The sequence below is a fragment of the Aythya marila genome (assembly GCF_965140915.1).
Source record: "Aythya marila genome assembly, chromosome: 15".
Classification (NCBI taxonomy): Eukaryota; Metazoa; Chordata; class Aves; order Anseriformes; family Anatidae; genus Aythya; species Aythya marila.
This window is the reverse complement of record NC_139056.1, coordinates 5,859,974-5,880,374: the sequence shown is the minus strand read 5'-3', so window position 1 is coordinate 5,880,374 and position 20,401 is coordinate 5,859,974. Positions and strand designations below refer to the sequence as shown.

General features: G+C 43.3%; 1 protein-coding gene across 1 annotated transcript in view; it reads left to right on the top strand.

The window, feature by feature from the left end:
* The window catches only part of DNAAF8 (dynein axonemal assembly factor 8), a gene marked incomplete at its 5' end in the record, with an annotated part of 102,615 nt that overhangs the window by 40,450 nt on the left and 41,764 nt on the right, over positions 1-20,401 (top strand). Inside the window, 6 exons of the mRNA XM_082772108.1 lie at positions 5,212-5,328; positions 7,537-7,681; positions 9,838-10,150; positions 12,917-13,023; positions 16,234-16,388; positions 17,737-17,884. Coding sequence (XP_082628234.1) covers positions 5,212-5,328; positions 7,537-7,681; positions 9,838-10,150; positions 12,917-13,023; positions 16,234-16,388; positions 17,737-17,884 — 985 coding nt within the window. The remainder of the gene's footprint in view (positions 1-5,211; positions 5,329-7,536; positions 7,682-9,837; positions 10,151-12,916; positions 13,024-16,233; positions 16,389-17,736; positions 17,885-20,401) is intronic.

The following is a 20,401-nucleotide window of genomic DNA, read 5'->3' as shown; positions in this document are numbered from 1 at the left end:
CCACAGGGCATGTACAGTTGTGAATCTGTAATTTAGTGTCTTCTTGTCAAGCTCGTGCTGAGCTGTAGAGTTTGAATGCTTTGATGTCTCACTGATGAGTATCATGGCTTTACCCATGCTGAGTGGCTTCAGCATCTTCCACTGTCTTTTACTACAGCTTTTTAATTCCACTTCTAAAGAGGTTTGCTCAGAGAACTGCAACTTAATTCCACATCAGCTTTTCACCTGTCACTCTTCAGGCCCAATGATCAAGCTTGAAGGACTTGGTCATTGAGCTGCTAAACTGGGTGCTGGAGTGCTGGACCAACACGTGTGGGGAGAGGAGGTCCAGCTCCCAGAACAGCACCTCCACATCTGCGTGCCCAAACGGGAGAGCCAGCAGGATGCTGAGACTTGCAGCATGGCACACGCTGGCCCCTAAACCCAACAGCTCATGTTTAAGTCCCGGCTGAAGTTCTAATCCAGAAGATCTCTTCATCCTGTCCTTTGCTTTCCAAATCTTGCTTGTGTCTCATCTTTCCCTGAGTTGATGCTAAGGGCCCATGTGTCTGGCACCCTGCATCTGCTAGGCAGCCTGATAGCCGTATCTCCAGCTTTGGGGAGAGCACTTACGTACATATCACACGTCATTGGACTGATGAGTCCGCGTGGAGATGAGTCACCTGTGGGTGAGACATTTGTCCTGGGGCCTCCTCTCTGCGTTTATAGCAATGACTCCGTAGCAGAGGAGCTGCATGGCTGTATCTCAGCCATCTTCATGCGACAGAGGGGAGGTGGTGACAGCCTGGCTGTAGCTGAGTCCTGTTGATTTTTTGTCATGCTGTTGATTTTAGTGAGGCTCAGGAATTCAGGTTGTCACTGGGAGTTGTAACTAGAAAACCCAAGCCTTCTTAAAGGAGAAGTGGTGTTTGCCTAAGTTTGTATGGAGGTGAAGACTTCACATAGGGAAGAGTAGGCCATTATAGTTCATTTTTCCCAAAGTTTGGTAGCACATATTTAAATTGGGACCATCGCTAACTATTGCAGAAGCAAGCAGTTTGAAAGACCTATCAAGCTAATGTGCTTTGCCATTAGTGCTGTGCATGATTGGCAGAATGGGTGGAAATTACTCTCATCCATTCTCCTGTGTTTTAGGACATCTCTTTGCTTATACAAAAGGGGTGCAAGTGGAAGGAGAGGCATCTTCAAACTGCCTGAAATACAGTCATCAGAACTGCACGTTTTTAGTGACAAAGTCCTGAATTAGCCCGCTCTCTCCCCAGACTTTCCCCTACCTGGGATCTTCCTACTGTGCTTGCATGTTTCCTGCACTAAATCTGCAGTCACCTGAAGGAAGTATGCAGAATGGAGAAAAGGTGTGAAGAAAACAAACTCAAGTTTGTGTTAATCTGTATTCCACAAGGAACACTGCACTAATGCATTGGAGTTTATGACAGCTAAGAGAGGAGAAAGTTTGGGGATAATGCACTCTAACTCAGCGGCATGATTGAGCGTATCCCATTAGCCATGAGCTTTGCCTGTATGTTAATGTCAAAGCCTTTGCTGGAATGAGAATAGTGCTTCCTCTGCTGCTGCTGACGTGGTCAGTAGAGTTGAAATGTTATATACGTATCGGATTCATGGGCTGTCTTTGGAGGTAGGAGGGGATGCACCATCTATCTCCTAGGGATTTAGGTGCTGTCTTAGTGATAATGGCTGAGCAAGTCTTTGCGTTAGAAAGCACTTTGAGTGCAAGGGGATGAGATTGTGGAGTACATAAAAAAAATTCTTCCTGTTTTCCTGCTGTGGCTGGGAAGCAGTCTAGAAGACTTGTTGCAACTTAAAAGACTCTCTTAGATCATCTGACAGCAAAAGCTATTCCTTTGTTGTCGGAAATGAGAACAGAATATGCTGTAAGTGAGAAGAGGTACTGGATTTGGTCATATTTCTGCATGACAGTTAGACTCATGTTTTTGCTGCACACAGCTCCAGTCTTCTCTAAAATGTGCTTATTCGTGTTTCTGCTCAGTATTTTACAACATGTTTTTGTTCTGCTGTGAATTTCCTTCCCATAACTGTCTGGCTTCATCTCAGTAATGCTGTCTGAAACAAAGCAGTGGCTCTGGGTTTCTTTTTAATGCTGTTTGAAAAATGATGTGTGTCCAATCCTAGCTGTGGTGTAAATCGTTCTTTTCCACTGTTTTTAAGATAACAGAAATCAGAATTTGTCTCCTCATTTAAAAAAAAAAAAAAGATATTTTTTGATAAAAATATAGAGTACCTACAAATGGGAAGTTACAGGCATGCCCCTCCCTTCCTGCTCTGATAGCAGCAGTGTGTATGAAGAAGATGTAAGGGCTGTAAAAAAAACGATTTTGTGAGAAGGTGGGGGGAGATGGTTGTGGAAATGGTCATGGTTAAATGATCTGGGGTTTTGGAGCCTGTCACAGCATAAGTCAAAGTATCCTGGGGCTGCTATAGCTGCCAATGAGTACAGGGTACCTCTCCTCACCACTGTAACGCCTTCACCATGAGATAGAAGATTATTGGACTGCTCTGCAGAGCCTTTCAGAAGAGGCATTTTTGGGTAGGTATTGAAGGCTGGCCTGCCTCTTTACCATTCTGCACAGTGCTCAGGGAGGGAGGGACAGGTCAGCGTTCAGAGATGATGTATCAGCTAGCCTGGGAGAGACTTTCTGAACTGCTGTGTTTGCACAGAAGCTTTACAGCTACTGTAATATTGCTAGAGGCATAAGAGAAGAACCAGCCCTGAGGTGAAACCAATACAATTCTCATGCCTACCCTGTCTCTCGCTGTGGAACACTGCAAGTAGTGTTATCCACCAAATATAAGAGAGTAGCTTCGAGCTAAAGAGTGTCAGAATCACCAAAATTATTTCAATAAGAGTGAGGTCACTCAGCTACCTGGGGAGGATCACTGTACAGTGCCTGTCAAATAGGGCTCATCTCAATATTACAACAACTGAACTTGATGCAGTTCTCTTAAATGCATGGGAACGTTGCTTTCTTCCTGTGCGTTGCATGGGAAGGTGGTGTCAGGACTTTCCACTTGAACATTTTGGCTGGACTGAACAAAACAGGCTGTCGTATTGCAGCCAGCTATGTGTATTTCCTTACCCATGAGAAAAAGGATTTTCTGGGAGATCTAAGGCTTTTCAAGCTTAATTTTCTGCTACTTTGTGAAATCACATGCAGGGTGGCTGCTAGAAAACAGAATCTGACAGATCATAGAAACAATTTCCCATGGGCTTTGATTCCCTAATAGGTGTGGCCAGATCCCTGCTCTGGTGGGGAGGGAGCCCGGCCAAGCTGCCTCGGATGGCAGCTGATCCACAGCTTACACCACGGCACTTTGTAAAGGTCAGCTTTTTACCTTGGACTTCCCAGCTTGTGTCCTCTGCGTCTGGATGATTGTAGTGAAGGTTCCCATGGCGATGCAGGCTGGAGTTGGTTTGTCCACCCTTGGACCTCCTCTTTTCCTTCTTGGAAGCTCATAGACTTGAGGTTTGCTCAAGGAACAGCTTGAATGAATGGAAGCCTGGGGGCTTGCTGCATTCCTGTTTTGTAAGGCTTGTCTGATCCCTCCGTGCTCACTGCACCACGCCAGTGTTGTTCACAGGAGCTGGCAGCAAACATTGGAAAAAAGAGGAGCTTCTGCTTCCTTAAATCAATGTGTGTTTTTTTTTCCTCTAATGTTTTCCACAGCAACCATGTTTAATATCACATGTGGAGGCTAGTGGACGATGAATTGCAAAACGTAATGAGTGAATCCTTGAGAGATGTCAGAGCACTCAGTTTGGGGTAGTTGTGCTGACTGAAACCAGGTGAAAAGTGAAATCTCTGGTTCTGCTTTTAGGCAAATATCTTATGAAGCACAGAAAACAGAGGAAGGAGAAAACACAAAGGGCAGATGTCAGAGGGATTTTAATATCATTGAAATAAATTCACTTTGTAGATGTTGTTTTTCATTTATAGAATGATATGAAGTTCATACCTTTTGCCAAGCAGTGAAAAATAATCTCTAATCTCTTTTGTGATTACACATTTAAAGAGCATTATATGTACCTCATACTCTAAAATGGACACTTCTTCATGCAATTAATACATTTTCCATTCATAATAAGTCTTGATGGGACCAAGTTGAAATATAACTCCTCTTTTTTTTTTTCTTTTTTTTTATTCTGTGATATGAATAAAACCACATGAGATGGGAACAGACTCATGACTGCTGAAAGTCAAAGTAGAGACCTTACAAATAGTGAAAATACTCAGGTTTCACCTTCTGAGCCTATGTCTCAAAACGGACATTTTTTTTTGTCTTGGGATTTCTGCCCGATGTGCACTCTGCCTAAATGCATCCATATTTCTGGGATGCTCAAGATCAGTGTAGCTACAAGTAACGCTTTTTCCCAAAAAAGAACTTGGCAAATGGGTCTTTCAAAAGCTGCATTCCTTTCTGGACTACGGCCTTGCTTACGAAGCATGAAGTCACAGCAGATTCTCATGAGTGACACATCCTTCAACATCCTTAAACTTGCCCTTGTACAGGTTGCTTGTTTGACTGCCCAGAAAATGTATGAGAAACAGAATAACGTGCTGAGATTGGGAAATGCTACATTTCTGTAACGCTGTGACCTAAATGCCAGAGTCTTTTGCCTATTCAGGAGTATGTGGCACAGTAAGACTTACAGATACGTGCCACTTGTGGTGACATGAACACAGGAGAAATGTCCTATTTTAGTTACAGGCACATAAAAAATTCATGCAATTCTTTCCCCGCCCTCTGTTTGGTTGGTTAATTAGAGCATTCGCTTGACAAAGCTCTTTTCTGCTGGATGCCCAGTATGATCATGGAGAAACAGGGTCTCAAGCTGCTGAGCCTGATTCTGCAGCGCCTTTTGTATGTGACTCCTGTTCATGTTAGTGTTTGCTCCCCGTGTGGAGGGCCACTGTGTTGGATCCTAGGAGGGTTCAGTCCCTCAGGAAGCAGCTGCAAAGTCATATTCATGGGATATAATTTCACTGGAGTTGGTGGTACAGATGCAGGAAAGCAAATGATAGGGGAACAACACTGGGCTAATAACTCTATTCTGTGAATATGCATCCTTATATGTTCTTTAGCCATAAAATTAACCATAATGTTTTTTCCTAGCTCTTGATTTTGAGGGATCAAAATAACATACAGGTAAGAAATATCATTTGTGTGTTTCAGGCAGTGGAGAAAGTGTTTGCAGTGCCAAATGGATTTTACTGGCAGACAGTTGAAACTGATGAAAAATACTTCCCTAATAGCAGCAACATTGAGGCTTGCAGCAACACAGACACTGAGGTAAAAATAATAATAATAATCATAATTAAGTGACCTGAAATATTTCAATGCTTAGGTTTGGTACAAATACTCAACTTGAAGTATTTTCACTCAAACATAAGTAAGCTGAGTATTTTGTGGCAGTGGTCTTGATATACCGATTGCTCTGAGCCACAGAAGATTAAACTATGAAATATATGGGTTGGAGAAATTGCTACCAACCAGGTGCAGATCAGTAACAACAGACAAATTCTGCTAACCCAAAGCCCCGTGACTGCAAGCCAGCGTGCAACACAACTTTTATAAAACTTGTGCTCTGGAATCCAAGTTTTTCTGAAGCCTCTGGTACTATTTACCTGACCTACAGTAACAGTGTGTTGTAGGAACAAGTTGAAAGTATTTCCATGTTGTTTAACCCAGAAGAAGAGGTCACTGTAACTTGAATTAGCTCATCTTTACCTCAGTGTAGGAGTGCATACCAAAGCATACTGGACCCCTATACAGATAGGATATGTTTTACCCGGGGTAACTCACCTTTCTTAGCTCTTGCACAACACAACCTGGCACATTTGATCTGACGAGTTCAGTTTCCTGTTAGGAGTGAATCAGGGAGATGCGGATATCTTTATGTTGTCCTAACAACCAGCAAGTCTGGCCAGTGGCTGAGAGTGGTTAGCTGTACCAGGCTTGCTCCTGGAAGATACTAGAAAATCAGTTATTTATTGAAGATATTGGGCACCTGGCACAGTCAGGAAATGCCTCGTATGTCTTTGTGACAATTCCTTGACTCGCCTCAGGAGTCCTACTGGGGAGCCCATACAGAATCTCTCACAGCAAGGGCAGGATGCTCTGGAAAGAAATGGCAAGCCGGGAGGTGAAGCTAACAGTAAGGCAGGCAGGGCCAGCCACCTCGCTTGGCAGGGTGCACTCACACGTTACCAAGTGAGAAGAGCAGAACAGGTCCAGCAACAGCAACCAGGGTCAGCCAAGAGTCCATAGGGACAGGGTCAAGCCAGCAGATTAGGATACCGGCCAGAATCACTGACATATGAGACTGGCTGCAGGCATACCTGCAACAAAGCTCAGAGACCAAAGCCAAGTGGCTGGCTCCCAGGCAAAAGGGAGGCAGCAGTTCCTGAGGTTTGTCAGTGCTGGACAGCTGCATTATCAAAGTTGGCCTGGAGCCCAGGCAGCTAGACCCCAGGGACTCTTATAGCTGCTACAGAAAAATGCTTCCTTACTGGCTGCTGTGATGACTGGGTTAGCATCAGGAGAGCTTGAGCTAGACGAACATAAAGAAATAAAGCTTTTATTCCTAATTAGACTACTTTTTTATGATTTGCGTAAATTTATATCTTCATTTATTATGATGTTATAAGCCTTGTTGTGTGTTTATGGGGGAGTAGCATTTCATTTAAAGTGTCCAGTAGTGATGAATTCATTTGGCGTTCACTGCAGACATAAAGCTTGCTGCTGGGGATAGCATTGTGTCTTTACACCCAGGAGAACCATGCACAAATTTGAGGCCAATACAACCATGCTTGTCTGATCCTCAGCTAGACAATTTATTGCCCTCAGCATGTCAGGCACCACACAACTTTCTCTTGTAAAGCATCTGTGTTTCAAAACAATAAGTTTCTTCTGATAGGAGAGTGCAGAGCTCAAAGTAGTTTGCTTTCCTGTTGGGTATAGACATTCAGTATGTAACAGCGTATGTCTTCCTGTGTGTCAGGACGAGCTGAATTGCAGTCATCTGGTAAAGAAAAGTTCAAAAGGTAAATCTGGGACAGTACCAGGGATGTACTTGCCTTTTGAATCATTTTTTGTGTTGATCTTGGCTTTTTTGTAGGTATAAGGAAATAACCAGTTGGCCTATTATTATTGGATCATCTTTCTGTAGTACACGGAGTTAAACAAGAATGATTCACTTTATTCTCTGCCCCAGAGAACTTGCAGTCTTTTACTAGTAGGTTTTTGTGACAAAAGGCACAATTATTTCAGTAGTAGTACATAATTATTATTCAATCATAATTATCATCGTTATGATTCAATTTGAAGCTAAAAGCCTGCTGTGCTGAACTGCATGTAAACAGACGAAAAGAAAGCCTCTTTATAGCTCTTGTAGGTAGGGCATGGGAATTTAAGGTGAGTAGAAGAGACACAGCTGTATGGTCACTGTGGGCTTGGAAGCATTTTGGCTCACTCCTCCAATGTGCTCTCGCTGTTCAGGTTGCCATGGTATTGCTGTTTGAAACTCTCCTCCGAAGTTCCCTAGCTACCCATCACATGTTGCAGCTGGTACTCAGCTCTGGTCTGGATGTCTGCGGACTCCGCCTGCTCTATCCTCAGCAGGATGTGCTGCTCTCTAGCTCAGGTGAGGTCTAGTTTTCCTCCAGTGATTCCACTGTGTAATGATACTCAGGTGAAGGTCTTTAACTCTATTAAGTTGAAGAATGATGTGGTGCTGTGGACATGGAGAAAGGGGTATTGGATTTACAAGAGCATCACATCAGTTCCCTATATCTTTTCCAAAGGCAATTATAAAAGACCTTAGGCTGTTTCTATCTACTCCCAGTGTTGCTAGAATTCAACTACTCCAAGCTGAATTTTTAGTCCTTTATTTATGTGTGTCTCAAACCACTTTTATTGTTCCTTTGTAGAGACCATTTGCAGACTGCAGTGCTGTAAGCTGCAGGATTAGACCCATGTAAGTTAGGCATACCAAATTGGTTACTACTGATTTTTCTGGAGGTACTGCAGAGAATCCAGCCTCTCTTCCTCAATTCCCCCATCCCATCACCTCTGGTACTTCAGTCTTTACTTGACCTTTAGGAGAATGGTTGAAAGGAAACTACAGATCTATCCATCCTGTAATTATGTTTTCTGATAAGCCATCACCAAAACATCACAATTTGCCAATTGGTGGTCTGAGGTAAGATACCAAAAAGATAAGGCAAACAACAATTGTATGAGTCCCTGATGTCAAATCTCAAAGCCCTTAACGTTAAAAACCAATGGCCAAGTGTTGGCCCATGCCACTCAAGTCTTCCATTTGTGAAGTAGACATAATGAAGCCTGTCTCAAAGCTTTTATGGAATGTTATTAGTAGATAATGCAGTATAGCCCTACAACAACGGGCAATTATACAAGCTGCAAGGTGTAGAGATGGCCTCTGAAATGTTTTGTGGCTTGTACTTTCTTTTAATCCAAAAGTTCTCCTGGAAGGTTTGCATGTGGCACTGTAGTGAATACAAGCAATCCGTTTCTCTTGGGGAAAGTTGTGGGCAGACAGAGTGAGAGAAGCAGGCTTCCGTTTGCTTTGACAGAAGATGAGCGCAGACCTGCTTAAATAGAGAAATATCCTGCAGTTTCCCTGCCCCTTTTTACATTTGAAAACCATACAAGCAGACTGCCTTAGAAATGGGATTGCAGTTGTCTCAGCATTGTGCATGTAATGTATTCATATTGATAGCTGCAGAAATGAAGAAGGACTTCAGAAATGAGTAAGAAAACCATAAAATCACCAGTCATTAAGAGATGACAGGCAGCAGATCTGCTTCAGTGCTCTGTACCCTGTATCTAAATAGGAACATTTTGTATGAAGGGACAAATCACTTGAGCTGAGGGCTACTACGTGAGTTTGTAGACTGGATTTTTACCGTTAGCTTGAAAACTTTAAAATGACTATTTTAACTATTTTCAGTCAATTGTCTACTTGTTCTGGAGACTTATGTTCTGGTTTCTGATTCTTAGGCAACTAATGATATAAATGAATACATTTAAACTCCAGGGAAGAGAATGACATGTCTTTTTGCTCTTATACAGTAAGAAATGTGGAGGAGGCAAACTTGCTCTTTACTGGGGTTACTTATTGGACCCAATAGTGCTGAAGTGAAAGTGGAGAAGGGTTTGCCAGAGATGTAGGGAAGAATTGTTGCAGGAAATAAGGAAAGCCACAGTTCAAGTCCTGGAGGGGAAATAAAGGTGGCTAATCAAATATTTGGACACATTAGGCGACATAATGCAAAATTGGTATTTGATACAGAAGCAATGATCTAGAAAAGATGTAGATGGATATCCAGCCTGTGATTCCCTTCCCAGTTTTCCCATTTCTGATTAAAATTACAGAAAACATTCTTCTCTTCAGGCCCATATTCTTGCTGTCTCCCCTTCAATCCCACCAGCCTTCCTTATGAATACAAACAACGTACAGCACCAGAAGTTGAAGCGCTGGCTTCTAGTGTATCAGTTGTATAGTATTTAACCCCATGCACACCCTTTTCCATAGCAAATAAGAAGCCAACACACTCCTTTTTTCTTTAACAGGTAAGCTATCTTGAGTAATCTCAGAATTACTGCTGGGTAAAAACGCACAGCTGGTTAAAAGCATAACACTCACAGGACAGGTAACCAGTAGGTTACTTTGCCTAAGTCCACTATGACAGAGCTAAAAAGAGCACTTGAGCAGAATGAATGACCTTGGTGAGGGTTGTTCTGTGCTTTAGTTACAAGTCTCTTTGTCTTTCACAGAAAAACTGCCTTCTTCCTATGCTTCAGAGATGGGCATGGTGCCACCAGTGCTGGCTTTGGGCGTGAGAGGGCCTAAAGCACGTAGCACCTTGCAGAATATCATGGGGCCATCCGACCCACAGCTGGCTGGCGTGACAGACTGCAGTTCCATCAATGCCATCTACTGCAGGAGCCAAGCAGAGCCTCTCGTCTACCTGCCCCAGCTGGACAGCCGCGTGCACAGGGAGCTGTGCCTCTGGTTCGGAGGGAGAGCTGCTCATGCAGCACTGCATGGTGGTGTCCTAGATCCAGCTTCCAGATGCAACAGAGTGAGGTGATGGCACTGGGCTGCATGCTTCTGAGCTATGGTAGTGCTGGTAGGCAGAGCATGACATGGGTGGCAGACAAGCACACAGCTACTGTGCTTTGTCTTATCAATTAGTCTTCTGCTAAAGGTCTCAATGAACCAGAGTAATGGATAGGAGCAATCTGTACATTTTCAATTTTCACATATGTTACTACGGTCTGTAAAAACCCTCAGTCTCTCACAGGACCATCTCTTCTGGTTGTGTTAGGTGTGGGACTCTTGCAGTTGCCTCCCATCACGAGTTCCCAGGTAGCTAGACCTGTAATTCATACACTTGCAGCACCTGCTCCTGGGTCCTTGCTGTGCCAGCCACAGCTGATCAGCCTGATCTGAAATCTCTTTCAGCTGTACCTGGTGCTGGGGGAAGGCTGCAAGGCTGTGTGCCTCTGAGGGGCTTGTTCTCCAGGAATAGCTTTGCCCATCCTTATCAACTGATTGGAGATAAGGAGCTTCAGATGAAAAAGGTTCTTCAGAGAGTTATGACAGAGGTCTGTGAAAACAAAGGGTGGCTTAGAAACTCAACTCAAGCAATCAGTGTGAGAAATGCAATTTAGGAACTGGTGGTAGAGCAATAGGGTGCCAAAAAGTGCTGGGAACAAGTCAGATTCAGGAGTTTGGAATCTTGCTCTCAGATGGGGCTGGACATAGCTGCAGAGGGAAATGGGCTAGTAAGTAGCTGCTAATCCATCATACAACCTACAGCGCCTGTGCTCTGCTACGTAGTACTACAAGGAGGGGGGACTACAGCTTCCAAAGGCTCACGTTTCTGTCCAAAATAGGCAAAACCTATCTAATGTTTTTTATTTTTAAAGTTGCTTGGTTGACAACAACATAACATTGATGCTAGGCTGCCAGAAAGTCTGCTCTTGACCTTACTCAGCAGAGCAGAAGTACATCAGGGAAAGGGATGAGAGGAAAGGAGAAAAGCTTCTGTTCAGCTCTGTGAAGTCAGCACTGAGCAGCACACGGTCTGCAGCTGCAGAGAGGCAGAGGGAAGGTCAGATCAGTAGTCTGAACACTCTTTCAGCACTCCTTCCTAATACTCTGTTCCCAAACCTCTCTGCAGCTTTTTTTTTTTTTTTTTGATGAAGCACTTCCTAACAATCATTCCGTTCCTGACAATTTTGCTACTTTATGGATAGAGACTTAAAACTAAGAACCCAGGAAGCACGCTCAGTCCACACTGAGCCACACTCAGTAAATGAAGGGCTCTGCTGTGCTCAGGGATCCTTTCCTGAGACTGTTACAAGGACAGATCAGAGTAGGCTGGCCTGCAGAGGGAAGAGAAGAGACACAGGTATTCTTTTGGCTTTTGAAAGACACTCCTTTGGTTGTTCCAGGCACAGGATCTCAGCCTTGAAGCATTTGTTTTACAGTGCTTTATTAAAAGATTTGGCTTAGGGCTTCAAGGAATTTCCACCAGCCAGGATAATATGAAACTCAGACCTCCTCTCCTGGCTGTCATTTGTCACACATCCCTGTGTAATCATGTGGGGTGACAGCATTTACAGGCTGGATTCTTCAGACCCTGGGCATCTCCTTTTAATGTTACTGGATCAAATATGTACTGATGTGGTGAAACACCCCTGGAGAGAACTTATATAGGGCCCTGCACCTACAAACTCTGGATAGGTTTTTTGGAGATCCTGGTTGCTCAGTGCAGTGTGGAACACTGTTGTCAATGGCAGCAAACCTGGGGTAAGTTGTTCTGCAGTCCTCTTGGTGCTTCCTGCCAAGAGGCAAGGTGCACCCGTGTAGAATCAATCCGATGCACACAGAGGGGATTGTTAGTTTTGTTTGGCCACGAACAGTGACTCTCATCATTGTTAGTTTTAGGATTTGAAAAACTCAATTTGGCAAAGTTTCATTCATTTTATTTATTTGTTTTCCTCTGGGATGCTTTTCCTCCTACAAAGATGATGAATTCTGCTCCTCTGGCATAACTTAGCCAGTCCGGAGTGGTGCTATGTTCTAAATAATGCGCTTGTCTTTCTCTTAATGCTGGTAATTCGGACCATTGGGAGATCAGAATACAAACTGCACCTCAGAATTCAGTTTTTCAAATTTTACTTGCAAATACTGGTGGCTTCCGTTGGTCTCCTGGGAGCGACAAGCAGGATGTATTCCAGCCAACTCAGTAGCAGGGGATGAGGCAGACAGGTTTGCCTGAACAGCCTGCATTTCCCAGACCTAGCCAAGCTATTTTACAGAGTGCCGTTTGAGTTGTCAGTCCCTGGCTTTCAGAACCACACCTTATGCTCACCATGCCATAATTTGGACCTTTTGGGAATGCAGAAATGTTTAGAGGTTTCACTGCCATGAGCATCTCTGCCAGACTTGATAGTTCTTGTTGCCCAACATGAAGCAGCAGAGGAGTATCATGAAAACTTTAAAATTGCTTAAGCTCTGGCTAAAGAACCAAAAGTGAATAGCAGCTGTAATATATTTGTGGCTGGGAAAAATGCTGCTAATGCAGCCTGACATATTTCTTGATTCCCGTGTTTCCTTGCCAAGCTGGCTACTTTGTATGAGGTACTTATTGAACAGAGAGAGCCTCAGAGGGAGTAATATAGAGAGAGATGTTCAATCAGAGAGACCTTGATGCAGTTCAAGTCAGGGACAAGGGGTTGAAATGGTGGTTTCAGTAAAGCTTCCTTGTCCCTGGGCTTGTAGAAAGTGGGTTAGAGTCAGAACCTTGCATAACAGCTTTTAATATCTATTGTTTTTCTTTAGGTCTCAGAGTCCTTCATCAACTAGAGCAGAAGCAGATGAAGAAAACGTTCATCTCCAGGACATGGTGCAACCTCGACCTCCAGCGATGCTTGTCTCAACTTCCAAAGGTAGGGAATGAATCATGAGGTTTTATGGCTCTTCTTCGCTGACAGTGTTACCTCCCTCCAGCCCACCTGTTTCAGGAAATTCTGCCTCCCTGGATTATTCAGTGCTGTGACCTGGCCAAGTCCAGAGCTAGGAATGAGTTTCTAGTGAAGCACTGTTGCCTAAAATGAAGTGACAGAGGAGTGTTATCATCACCTCATCCTCCTCATGGGAGTAGCTGCTAGAGTCCTGTAGGCTGCTTAGATTGCACTGAAGGATAAAGAAAAAAAAAGAAAAACACAGCAAATTTTTGCTTGTAGGGGACTTGTTCATCCAAGGAACCATCATGTGAAGACCTACCAGTGTCTTTAAACTGCATGTTTATCTGATTAGAGATCATCTACCTCTATTATTCAAGAGTTGAATATAATGGGGTATGAAATTAAGACTTCATTCAAGCCAGGACTGACCACACAATCAGAAAAGAAAGTATTTCACAGGGCTATAATATTAACTAGCTCTCACCTGGCTCCTCTGTCCAAATCCCCCTTTTCCCTTTGTAGCAGTAATCTTCCAGCTTATGAACTCATACCTAGGTAGCTGCAAGCTGACTGTGCTCAAGGGAAGCCTGCCAGGGCATTCAGCATTACTACTGGCTAAGAAGGGTCTGTGTGGTTTGGGGAGTCTGCTGTAGACAGGCCAATGTGCTGGTAAACTTCTGCAGTTTGGCCTGGCATGGCAGATCTCAAATGCATATGATTTTGAGATGATGCTATTAGGGCACTGCTGCCCTGTTTCTACTCCCACAGTTGAAGACAGCTCCTTGGGGAGAGTGAGGGGTGGGAGGGGTGGAAACTCAGCAGCTGTCAGAGAGAAGATGGCAGGAGGAAAACAGGATTGTATTGACATAGAAAGAAGGTACAGAAAATTATGGTGCTAAAGGAAAGAAGGTACGAAAACATAAGCCAAAAAGATGAAAAAGGGGAAGGTGACAGAGAAGGTGACAGGAAGAAAAATAGAGAAGGGAAAAGGAAAGGAAGCGAAGTCTTACCTTTGAGATACACTCTTTCGTATAACTGGGCATGTTAATTCAAGTAGCTTGGCAGACAGCCATTGGCTCTGCGTTATTTGGGATTGGTATTGATGGCAGCTGGTTGCTGCTGATGGAATGACTCACATTTTTGCATCTCCTTCCTTTTATGGCCATTAATGATTCACATTTGATGTGGGCTGCTGAGTTACACCACACCACGTTCCATCTGTATTTGGGCTCAGGAAGTCACTTTCAAGCTTTGCTCCTCAGATAACTGTATCATCTCTATCATGACTCTCAAAGAGAAGCTGAAAACCTGGACTGGGAGCAGGCACCCTATGGGGTGTTAAGGAAAAGAAACATTCACTTATTCCTTCCCTCAGGTCTCCAACAGTTTCTCTTTGAGACAGGAAGATACACTCATGCAGAGCATGCAGAACAAATATATTGCTGCTCCTACCAGGTATATCTGCCCCCCTTCCTTCCCAGTAATCAAAGTTTTATTGATCCTAGCAGATATTCTTGTTAATTTGGGATATGTGTATGTGAAATTTTGTTTGTTTGTTTAGGTGTTACCAACTAGAGATGAACCAAAGTCTTACCACCTGCGACCCTGAATTTTGACAGTTCATATATAATGAGTGCAGCACTGTCAGCCTGGCTCAGAGCCTGCAAAATTAAAGCCATATAGAAGTTTTAGGCAAAGTAACACTCTGCCTGTTGTATCCTTAACAATAAACACAAGCTTTCCCTTGTTTTGTTGCTATTGCTTTGAAATGGCAGGCTGAGCCTTGGTCAAGTTCTTGGGGAACAAATATCTATCACAAAGTTTAGAAGCCCAGGAAAAGTACACTGTTGATAGGTCTACCACCAAAACCAAGTATAATTGGGACACAGAAACTAAAATATATTCAGCCCCATTATATGATAGAGGTAGAAGAAATTAACAGGGCAGTACAGAGGAAACCCATGTAGAAATGATAATGAGCGTTTACTTTCTTAGCTCTTGGCAAGTTACAGAGATCTGAATGTGTGTTATGTACAGGAGAAGAAAATCTGTTAGAACTAGGACAGTATAATAGCAAAAGAGATGGTAAGAGCAGAGACCCAAAGTAAGATCAGAACAAAGCGAATGCCTTAGGTAGATCAGAGGCTACTGGGAAGCTCCATCGTAGGTACAGCAGGATGCTATACAAGAGATACGCTGTTCAGGAGGCCCTGTGGGCTATTTCTCCTGAGCTCATAGCATCTGTTTCCACCGTGTTGACAGTGAGCTTGGGATTCAATTTAGAAAATGGAAGTGGAAAAAAAAAATACGACGTTCTAACCCAACATAAACTCCAGTTACTTCTACGAGCTTATCTATTGGAGTGAGAGATGCAAGCAGAGCACAAGCAGCCAGACTTAATGCATTAGGCTCAGATAGCAGGGAAACCCAGGAAGGAGAGAGCAGGCTGGTGCCATTATGATGACCAAAGATAGGAACCTGTGAAGCCATGGATGGTACAAAAGCACAGTGGGATGGTGTTGTGATCAGGGGCTGGTCCAAAGGTACAGCAGCCCATGCCGCAAGGCAAGCTCTGGGATGCAGAGTAAAGACAGGACTAAAGAAGGGCTGAGAGGGAGCAGAAAGTAGTGCTGACCAAGGCTGTAGAAGCTGTGGGTCCCACAGGCTTAGGACCACTAGTAATAGCAGAGAGGAATGCCTGGGATTGCTTCATGTACTTCGCAGTGGACAAACCAACAGTCAGTCTTGTCCTCATTTAGTTACTCATCAGTTTGGCCAGGTTTATCAGGTCCTTACTCCTCAAGGGGTCTGACTGCCATCAGACCAGCTGTAAGGGTAACAGCTCAAACACAGCCTGACAGGGGCTGACACAGCCGTCACATGAACTGAGAGCGTACGTACCTCAAAGAGAGATAACAGCACATAGACAGCTAGATAGACCTTATGAGACAGAGTATCTGGGGTAGTTGATTCATAAAGAGATTGCTTCTAATGCCATAAGTTTTATTGTTCTGTGCTGACCTCTGACAGCAGCCATTATAAGCTGAATAGAGCAAATAAACCATAAAATACAGCATCTCCATTTGGAGAGTGCTTCAAGTAGGAACTGGCCACTATGTGAGTTTCCTTGCAGTAACACCACAGTTTCTGTGGAAGTAACATGCTGTTTTTCTTATTCTCTTTTTGACCTAGGGGACATTATTTTGATGGTGTCGCCTGTGGTATCTCCTCATGCATATGGTAATGTGATCTCAGTCTGTACTCATCGGGGGTTTCTTCTGCAAGGAATCAGACGGCTGCAGCTTTCACCCAAGCAAGCCATTGTGCTGAGCATGACAACAAGTCAGGTACCGGTCAGAACATACAGCTCTCTTGTATGCTTTGGGTTACCATTTCTGAAACTTATTATACTGTGGGTTTATGGATGTGTGAACTGACACACTCCTGTAGTGAGTGTTCTTGAGTGTTCTTCTCTGTTCATTATCTCTTTACTAGCTAGCTAGCACTTGTGTTCCTTGTATTCCTACGAGTGGTGCTCTTGTTGCTTTCAGTACTGATGTTTTTTCTTTAGTAGGAAAATCCCACTAGGCCTAAGCCTCTCACTGAGACTAATGCACGATCAGGCTTTCTTCTACTAAGTAAACATGAATTTTACCATTGATATCAAAATAAGCTAGAGCAGGCTGTAACCTCATAAACCAAAATAACAATCTCTGGCCTGTAAATCTATATTCAAGAGAATAGTCTTCATCTAACAGACTAATGTGTGATTATGTACTTTGCTGTCCCTCTGGGTCTGCTTGTGGCCTTTCAGAATGAAGTCCCCTAGCGTAATGCATTCAGATGGCTTGTGAGAAGAGCTTTCCTATTGTCAAAAATTGAGTGTTTTGTGTTTTGTTTTTTTCTTTCTTTCAAGGTCTGTTAACATGATGATAGATTTATTTGAATTAGAGTGCAGTTGGCATTTTGACATGTCAGCCTAAAGAAACAAATAATCATAAATGCAAGATTTCAGTCAAACTCACCTGTACAAGAAGACAAGTTCTGCGTATCTTACAAAATAAACCAGCCAGGAATCCTATGACAGTTTGTCTTATAAAGAGCTGGACCCCTTGCTTTAAATTTTCGTGCTTGGAGTTGTTTCCTATGTCAATCAAGAAATGCATCATTTTGCAAACTAAAGTGTGCACAAAGCCCCTATTTTCTGCTTGTTCTTTAATCAAGCATGAGGAAGAACACTTTCCCTGCTCATAATATTTTATAGAATAAAAGTAGTATTTATTGACTACTATAGTAAAAACAGCCAAATATCTGGAGCATGCTCCTAAATGGCCATTTCAGAAGTTCAGGAACTATTGCTTTAATGTGTTCTCTGGTGCTGTTGCAGAACCTAGGGCTCAAGATCGTTATTGCATGAGTGACTTAGGATGGTACCACATATTGGCTGCACTGTAATTGTTGTGGTTTTAGTCCAGCCCAGTTGTAGAGCAAAACATTTTCTATTAAACCTTTTCCCTGATGTTTAAATTCCTTTGTGTCATGAACAGATGACGCATGAACAGCCAGTCATTGGAAGTTACTATGGCTCTGCTGGTGTGCTGTATCTTGATATGCCATTGTAACCTAACTATTTGCTTGAGCCCTACAGTGATTGAATCTGCATTTAGTAGTTTAATCTGGTCCTTGTTATTTCAGATTGCTGTATTTTGCCCTAGAAAGATTTCAAGTTCACCTGTAAACAGTTCTGCAAGAGGAGAGCTTTCTGCTGAGCCACGCACACACAGTCTCATTTTGTTGCTGAGAAAGGAGAATGCTAGTCACCATATTCCTGCACTGGTAAAAGGTAATGCTTTCACTTAACAACCTCAGAAAATAAGGCTTGCATTTCAGTTCATGCGAGCTAAAGATTAAAAGCCTAACCAAATCTGTTACATTGCAGGAAAGATTTATTGAGAATATCAGGAGTTTATAGTTTTGCTATATGTATCTCCAAGCCCACTTGTAAATCAGCCACTGCTATGTGTCCTACATAGTAGATTAATCTTTGTCAGTTGTATGATCTTTAGCACTGAAGTCCTTTTGACTTAGATCATAGAATAATTCATGTTGCAGGGGGCAACAGAAAGTTGGTCACCCAATGGCCTGCTCAACACAGCATCAGCAGTGAATTCAGACCAGAATGCTCAGGGCTTTTTCCAGTCAGGTCTTGAGAATCTGCAGGGACAGAAATTCCCCCATCTCTCTGGGCCTCTCTTCCAATGCTTGCTTATGCTCACAGGGAACTGTTTTTCCCTTATGTCAAGCTGGAACCTCTTCTGTTTGAATTCCTTACCCTTGTCTCTGGACTTCCCACTGTACACCTTCATAATAGTCCTAGATTCATCTTATCAATAACCTTCTCAGGTATTCTTATTGCCCAGAGAAGTATGCTACCAAAAATACATGGGTGTCATAGAGCCTGAGGATAGCACCTGATCCTATCAACCTCAGCACTGAGTTCTGCATGCTTTTGATTTCCAAGCATCTGAACTGCAACTCATTTTATATGCAGGGACTGCCAAAGAACAGACAAGTAGCTGCCCCAAATCTTCTTAGATGAGTCAGACTCTGTTCCGATGCTCTCGTTCAGGAAGAGAGTTTAGTTTTCTTAAGGATAAGCTGATCTCTAGGGAAAGTCACAAACAACAACAGGGATCAGTGCAGAACAAAGAACCCTGCCCTGCCTGCTTCCTCCTGTTCTGGCAATGGGCAAATTGCCTGTAGCAGGAGAGTCTGTTCCTGTGTCTGTTTTTCTGCAACCTGCCCTTTAGTCTCCACCACTGGGAGAAGTGGGTCAGTGTAGCTTGGACAGTCCCCAGCACAGTGGTTTGACCCCTCCATTACCACCACCACAGCTAGTTCCTGATGGAGGCATTCATCCACTGCCTGACTGCCCCTTCATGGACAATGGAAAGGAACATTGAGAGGTTTGAAGGGGAAAAAAATGAAAATTTCAAAAAGTCCTCTGCTTTTTCTCCCAGGACTATCACAGTATGTTCTGAAAACATGTTCAGACACAGTGAATTAATCATGGCAGACTAATTACAGCACCGTGTCACCTGCTGCCTGTAGACCTAAGGAAAGTTGCTTATTAAAGAAAGGCAGCTTTTTTTTTTTTTTTTTTTTTTCTCCTCTGAGTGCCAGATGATGTTTAAAGTGTTCGTTTTGCACTGCAAAATTTGCACTAGAAGTATCTATGCGGGCACTGGAACAAAGGATAGTCTGGAAAGGTCAAGTGTTTTCCCCCATTGTAGAGAACTGTTTTTTTCCCTTTGTAGAGAGATTTTGCAAGTGCCTCTTTTATGTCTTCCTTTATTGCCTCAGAAGTGATCCAGAAAGATAGCTTATTTCATATTCCAGAGCCCTGAAGAGGGGAAGCTGATGATATTCCCACATAAGCTTTGGCTTGGCCTCTGAAAAGTGTAGAACGGCACTAGGAATTGAGCAGGGTAAATACCATACTAAACAGTTTCATATTTTTAATCAGTGCCTCCTGAAAAGTAGTCACCCATTTGATGCCCAACCCTGTTCAACCTTCAAAGCAAAGCAAACTTAATCATTCCTACAACAGAAGAGAAAGATATGTGTCTTTAGGTAATGTATTTCTGGCTTGAGAGTCAAAACACCATAAATTTTTGACCAAGGTTTTCTTCACTAAGTTTGAACAGACAGCATATAATAGTCCTGGATCACAGTTATTTAGGTTGGAAAAGACCTCTAAGATCATCTAGTCCAACCTTCAACTTAGCACTGCCAAGTCCACCATTAAACCATGTCACCAAGCTCTACGTAGACAGTTTTTTTTCATGACCTCCAGGGATGAGCAACCTTATCAAGTGGAAGGTGTCCCTGCCCATGGCAGGGGGCTTGGAACTAGATGATATTCAAGGTCCCTTCCAAACCAAACCATTCTATGATGGTGACTCAGCTACTTCCCTTGGCAGCCTGTTCTAATACTTCACAACCCTTTCAGTGAGGAATTTTTTCCTAATATACATCTTAAACATCCCCTAGCACAACTTAAGGGCATTTCCTCTTATCACTTGGTGTTTGGGAGAAGAGCCCAATTTCCACCTTGCTACAGCCTCCTTTATGGTAATTGTACAGTGCAATACGGTCTCCCCTGAGCCTCCTTTTCTCCAGGCTAAACAACCCCAGTTCCTCAGCCTCTTCTCATAAGACTCGTTCTCTAGATCCTTCACCAGCTTTGTTGCCCTTCTTTGGACATGTTATAGAATCATAAAATCAGAGTGTGGTTTGGGTGTAAGGGACCTTAAAGATCATCCAGTTCTAACCCCCTGCGATGGGCGGGCACACCTCC